The sequence below is a fragment of the Silene latifolia genome, chromosome 10 (assembly GCF_048544455.1).
Source record: "Silene latifolia isolate original U9 population chromosome 10, ASM4854445v1, whole genome shotgun sequence".
In the NCBI taxonomy this organism is placed as follows: domain Eukaryota; kingdom Viridiplantae; phylum Streptophyta; class Magnoliopsida; order Caryophyllales; family Caryophyllaceae; genus Silene; species Silene latifolia.
Genome location: NC_133535.1, coordinates 149,088,057 through 149,095,428, shown reverse-complemented (window position 1 = coordinate 149,095,428; position 7,372 = coordinate 149,088,057). Strand labels below are relative to the sequence as shown.

General features: G+C 31.5%; 1 protein-coding gene across 1 annotated transcript; it reads left to right on the top strand.

Moving 5' to 3' along the window:
• The first annotated feature begins 4,626 nt into the window (after positions 1-4,626).
• Positions 4,627-7,097, top strand: LOC141608478 (uncharacterized). Its single transcript, XM_074427828.1, has 10 exons — positions 4,627-5,053; positions 5,170-5,254; positions 5,361-5,491; positions 5,597-5,681; positions 5,769-5,874; positions 5,963-6,135; positions 6,544-6,619; positions 6,703-6,753; positions 6,833-6,880; positions 6,972-7,097. Exons 1-10 carry the CDS (start codon positions 4,627-4,629, stop codon positions 7,095-7,097), a joined length of 1,308 nt encoding a protein of 435 aa, XP_074283929.1.
• The last annotated feature ends 275 nt before the right edge of the window (positions 7,098-7,372 follow it).

Here is a 7,372-nt window from a genome sequence, read left to right as displayed (position 1 = left end):
ATTCTAAGTATATATATATAGAGAGAGAAATGTGATAGTAAATGTACACATGAAAAATCATATTTTGTTATACAAAGAAAATTATAAACCTTCATAAAGTATTTCTCTTTATCTTTGCCTAGATGAAGAGGGCCTCAACCGTCTTATCCTACAAGGGATTTCGTGTAACCCAAGGCATGAAATAGGGTCGAAATACTCTTATGGAAAGCGTGTTCTTCGTGATTCGGTTGATATCCAAGTTTACGATCATTATCACTGTTACCCTATACCAAATTTTACCAACAAGGAGGTGGTGGTGGCGGTAGTGGTAGTAATGGTGGTGAGGATGTGACGTTTAAAAGCGGTGGTGGACATGGCAGGATGACATATGGGGAGGTTGTGGAGGTCATAGATATCACGACAAAATGAAGAGGTGATCACGTATTTTTAGATTTGTTTTTATTTTGCTTAACTTCATCTTATTTGGGCTAATCTTTTCTATTAGGCTCGTTTTATCCTCTAGAACGGTTCTATAAGAGAGTTGTTGTTCAGGGCCCAATTCTGTTATGGGGGTAAGGATATATCATTATTAACACAACTAGGATCATTATTGTTAAGGGTACCCTATTGTTAATGGCGCACACGGTAAAAGCACTGTACTCTACAGGAGTAATGTGGTTCGAGCCCGGTCCGGATTTTCTCTATTACTTGAAAAAAAAAATGGACCTCCATTACTTTCGAACGGTCCAGATTAAATCTTGAGACGATCTAGTGATTGTAATTATTTCATAAAAGTAATGTTTTAATGAATGGAGAGAGAAAATATATTTAAATAAGAGTATATTAGAGAAGAAATGAAGAGAAAATAATGAGGATCCAAATTGGTTGGAACCCTCCTATATGCATATTGTTTCCTTTTTGGATTATGGTGCCCACTAGCTCATTACTTTTCTCTTTTTTTGGTTTTCATTTTGTTTCCAAATTAGCCTATTAGACTACCAGTTAGAGTTGGCATTGGGTCGTACTGGGCCGGCTCGTATCGTACCTTCCCCCAAAAATGGCCTGGTCCAAGCATAGATATTGGGCTGACCGTGATGTGCCTAGCCCACTCACCCCAACCCCCGCCGCAGCCCGCTCGTGACACGCCCAGTTTCGTGCTCCGGTCGTGCCTGGCCTACGGGCTAATCGTGCCTGGCACGTGAGTCGGCCCAACAGCCTTAGTAATTTTATTTTATTTTATTTTTTTTCTAAATACCTTTTGATTTACATAAATAATGAATATTATTGATATATATATATATTTTATTAAATATTAATATACTTGATGTCTTGATTAGTTGATTACTTGTATTTTTAATGTACTAGATTTAATTAAGTAATTAAGAAACGGTATTAAAAAAGGAATTTAATTAAATAATTAAAAAACGGGCCAAATCTCGGGCCATGCCCGTTGTGCCTGGTTCATGTCGGACCCTCCGTGCTTGGGCCGTGTCGTGTCTGGGCATGGGAATTCCCAAAAAACACAGTCGCGACCCGCTTCCAACCCGTACTCGTGCCGTGTCGTGTATGTGTCGGACTCGTGCCGTGCCCGTGCCGCCCGCCTTAGCCCGGCTCGAATTGCCATCTCTAGACCTTCGCTTTAATTTAACTTTCGCCTATATTTTCAATTTTAATATTTTCTTTATTCTTATTAAACAATTATTTTCACATCACTTATACAATTGATAGCTAATTTACGTTGGGAGAAGATATGGATAAATGTTGATAAATTTACTAATGACTATATGAATAGGCTAAAGTTAGTAATCTATTATAAAAATACCATTGATTATGAATAATAAACGCGATATTAATTCATATGGAGTAGTTTGAGATATTTAATTTTTTTTACAATAAAGTGGAAAATTCACAGAAGAAAATATTTAACCCCAAACAAAATATCTCACAATTTTATAAACATAATGTTACTATACGGAGTATTTTTTGTTCGTGATACAAATAGCGTAACAAGCTTTTTGAACGATCTGTAAAATACTTACTTGGGCCCTCATTATAATATATCGCATAGAGCCCCCAAAATTTATGGGACGACCCTGGTGTTACACATAAGCTTTTTGTAGTGATTTGGAATTAAATGGGCAAGAAATGAGTATATAAGTGAGAAATAGAAGAAATGAGAATAATCTGACAAGCATTTTTATTTTATAGTTCGTTTTTGGTATTGTCGAATGTTAATGAAGACAATTGAAATCGCCGATGATTGAATATAACCATCACTAAATGGAGGTAAAACTTTGGTGAAGAAAGTCCTTGATTAACCAAATTTTAACCTTTGTTTTTTAATCTCACATTTTTAATAATGATAGAATGTTTTGCGAAAGTTTTTAATATATATTTATAATTGTTAATATAATTTGTATTAAATATTTTGAGATTCATATTAATAATAAATTACAAATATTGACTTACGCAAATTTAGTTTAAATATATAAATATATATATTTAGTAATAAAGCTGATTAAAAGGGTAAATTTATATTTTCCTTTCACTCCAAACTACTAATGAGTATCTTTTTTTTTAACTTTGATTCTATAATGTGAAAATGATTATTGTTTTAGCTATTATATATACCAACATAATTTAAATTATTTTCATTTGATTAAACATCACGACACTTAAGAGAAAATGAAAGAAAAAAATATTTTAAGTCTTGAATATCACAATTATTTCCAAACTAAAAATAAATAAAAGTATATATAACTATCATTCTTATAATTAATATCGTCATTTTAATAATGTTGGACTAACAAAACTATCTTTTTGACATCGAGCAAAAATGATATCATTCGGCAACAAATTAAAATGAGAATCAGAATAATATAGTAACATGTTACATTAACAAAAGAAAAATATTAAAAACCAATGTGAATATCAAACTATTGCAAAAAAATAGAAAAAAAAATTATGTGAGCAAACATTTATTAATGAAGAGTTACAGAGGTCATGTGATTTTCACTGAAAATTAAACTATTTTGTAGCATTAAACACAGTCATTAAAGTTTGGCTTTTCATTTTAAATATAAATTAAACAATCAATAAAAATCAAAATGAATACTAATTAAATTTTGGGATTTTTTGTAAAATAAATTTTACGGACAAAATCATCATTTATTTTTTTCAGCGTTTATAGTTTCACCATATTCTTTCAAAATAATGTTAACCATTCAATTTACCTTGAATTATAGTTCGAAACTAAAAATATAGAAATTTTTATTGAAAAATTTCTTTTAGGTTGAATTAATTACATCGATCAATTGTTTTTATTGAAATAACAATAAAAGGTATAAAAATGATCGAGACGGAGGGAGCATCTAACTAGTATAAAAGCTGGGTTCTTTCCTGGATTTCTATTGGCTGCTTAAAATCAGCATTGGTGGGCCCCTACTAAAATTTTGGGATTTAATTACTCTCTCTCCATATTTGCTAATCTTTTGCTGTTAATTTCCGTCTTGAAAAAAGTTGTTTAGTTGTTATTTATTCCGTGTAAATATTCTCTGACGAAAAAATATCTAAATCCAAAATCAATTAAAAAGTTGTTTAGTTGTCTAATGATTCTGGCTGCTAATACAAAAACGATAGACTCTAAAATCTAAAAATTAAATAAAATTACATTACTACAAAATAAAATATTACAAATTAAATAAATAAAATCGAAAAATCATAAAGTATTAGAGGCAGATATACAAATTACAATCCGCTACATTCATCAAATGTGGACGACCTTTGATTCCAATTTGCTTTGCTTTACATCAAAACGAGAAACAAAAAACATTAATGTAAAAAATAATAAAAAGAAAACAAATAATTTAAACAAAAATGAAAAATTATGAAAGATCTCCTAGATCGGTATCATACCACTCATCATCGAGATTTAATGAAAACTCGGTAACAATAACTAAATGCCGCCATACCACTTTTTGTGGGGTGGCATTTTAGTTAGCTGTCAATAGTAATCATACCTACCTCTAAGCTTCCATCTTTTATAAAATCTCAGAATGTCCCCCATTCATCATCGATATGAACGTTTATAAAATCTCAGAATGTCCACAACTGCAACACAATAAAAATCGGACTATATTAATACTGTAATACTGTAATTCTGTGAAAATACATACACAATAATGATATTAATCATCAACATTAATTATTAATTAAATTTAAGTAAACTAAGTAATTAAATTAAAATTACAGATTATGTCCACAACTGTAGCACAATAAGAATCAGAATATTCAGAATATTCATATTAATACTATAGTTCATTGAAAAAACATACACAATAATGATATTGATGATTAACAATAATTATTAATGAAATTAAAGTAATTAAAATAAAATTAAAATTACAGAATATTAGTTAAGTAATTAAATTAAAATTCAGATTATCAAATAATCTCCCACTCATCCTACCAAATTACCACTACTACCTCCACAATCCACAATCTACAATCCACAATCTCCCATTACCAATTAACTACCCCACACTACCTAAAACCCAGATTAAACTCCCTCCATATAACTCCATATAATCTTCAGAATTTTCCAGCCACTTATTTCAAAACAAACACATTAACAAAATACATTCAACAATGGAACAACCGACCCAAAAAACGATTGCTGAAATTCAAGAAGGAGACTTTAATGTATACATGAAAGTCAGGGTGATAAGGAAATGGAAAAAACAGGAATGGAACAATCATGGAAAAGGGATTTTTCATAAAGTTGAATTCCTAATGGTTGATGAAGAAAAAAATGTTGTTCAAGGATTAATCACAAAATCACTTATCAAAAAATACGATGGCAGAATTCAAGAAGGGAAGACGTACAAAATAGGGAGATTTCAAACAGTCCGTAACCACGGATTCCACCTTGCAACAACACACAAGTATCGGATCAGATTTGATACGCGGACAACCATTGATGAAATAGAGTGTGGGTCAATTCCAAAGCATGGTTTTAAGTTTGTCTCATTTGAAGATATCATTAGTAACAAACTAGAAGGAAGGCAACTAATAGGTATTATCATTAACAACTTAATTCTTTAAATGTTGTTCAATCTCATATTGAATGCTTATTGCAGTGAATTTAATATTTCATGTACAATTTACTAAATAAATTTTATATTATTATAGATGTCATAGGAGGAGTAGAGGACTACAATGCTGTCTTTGTACACAACAACTCCAAAAGAATGGCACTGGATTTGGCAAACCAAGAGTAAGACTCAGTTATTTTCGATGGTCAAAGTTGATTATTATAGATGTCAAAGTTGATTTCAAAAAATGTCACATTACTTATCAAAACCATCCTTACCAAATTGCAGCGATACTCAATTATCATTTTGGATATGGGGACCATACACTAAAGACGGTGAACATATAGCAACAAATCTTTGCTACAAGTCGGAGAAACCAGTTATTGTTTTGCAATGCGTGGAAAGGGTAGTCACAAAAGGTAACATCTACGATTCATGCCCAGTTCATTAAAATAAATACCATTTTCCAGATTACTTCAATTTAAATACACACTAAATATTTACTTATTTCTTTCGAATTATAGGACATATACGTCTATCAACTGTAGACGATGTGAGCAAGATTTATGTTAATCCGGAAATACCAGAGGCACATTATATTAGGGCAAGGTGGGCATATGGAAAAAAACAGATTTTTTTTTTAACATAAAAACCACATAAACGTGTTTACCTCATCTAACACACCAAATAATGCAGATTAACAGCAAGGCCAGGTAGAAGTAAAGGAGTTGTTGAAAGTAAGAACAAGACAATATTGGATGAAAGTTGCAAGACACTACACGAAATCATGTGTAGTGAATTGGTTAGCATTTACATGATTCACGAAAATATATTAATATTTATAATTAGTTTCTTTAGTTTTTTAATACTTACTCAAATGTACAAAACAGGCTGGCAAATATGTGACAGTAGCATACTTAAATGAAATAGACGACACTTTTGGATGGTACCGTAATATATGCCAAAAGTGTACAAGTCCAGTTGGAAAGAGACATGGCAAATGGTACTGCTCAGACGAAAATTGTATAGCATATGAAGAGGGCAGCGAAAATAGAGCAACAAGGTAAAATCCCATGTATTTTGATTCTACGATAGCATTATGTATACATACATATCTTACAACATAATCATATTTTACAAATGCCGATTTAAGGTGAGATTTATAATTAGCGATGATAATGGAGCAAAAGCAAATTTAATCATGTATGATAAACAAATCAAAAAAAGGTTGCAAAGACTCCTTTGGAATGTTTAGACAAACTACACCTGTTACGACCACTAAATTACATTACACACAAATACTTTTTGTTTCATATAATCTTAATCATAGCATCAAAAGTTCTCTTAATATAAAATATACACAGGTAGGAAATGTCCGAGGAGTGCCACAAGAACTAACTTCAATGTTACGAAAGAAGTACGTACTCAAGTTAGTAGTTGACAAAAGGTACAATCTGGAATTAAACTCAAGGTGCTACACGGTTGTGGACTACAATGATGAGTTGAGACATATAGAAGCATGGACTGAACAATACAAAATGATACAGGTAATAAAGCAATTTAAATTCTTTATTAAATTTTACCAAATATCAATAATCGTTTAGCTAACAATTTAGCATTTTAAAACCAGGAAATGAGTGCTGCTGAAAGTGAAATACCAGACTCAATGGGCAGTCTTTTGGTAGTGAAATTAAAATTTTTTACATTTAGAAAATACAATCTACTTAAAAGAGCTCAAAATATTAAAATGATATGTGCAGGAGAAAATTCAATACGAGAATCAAGTCTTAGCGGCCAGCAATGCAGAGGTAAAACATAATTATCCCTTCAAATATTAATCGGAAATAATTAATTATACACACTTTTAAGCGATTGTAAAAAATCTGTGAACTATTACAGGATGATAGTGCTGTCAAGGGAATACATAACGATGAATCTGTGGAAAAGATTTCAACATTAAATATGACACAGGTAAAACAACACTTCTATACTATCTTTAACAGATTTTCCTTAGCAATTCCTTAATTTAAAACAATCATTATTTAAAGCATATGTAACTGTTCCGGGTGTAATTCCAGAGCAGTTATGTGTGACCACCCGTGCTTGTAGAATGACGTCCTTAGTTGAATCCTCCTTGCGGCCTCCTGAAACGATGAACAAACTGAGGGCTCGGCTTTGGGCCGAGCGAACTCACTCCGACGCTCAAGTCAGTAACTTAGAGAGGTAAGTTGTTGTTACTTAGCTAAGTGCGTATTGTAGAGAGATAAGGAAGATATTACCAGATGAATAGTGGTTCTTAG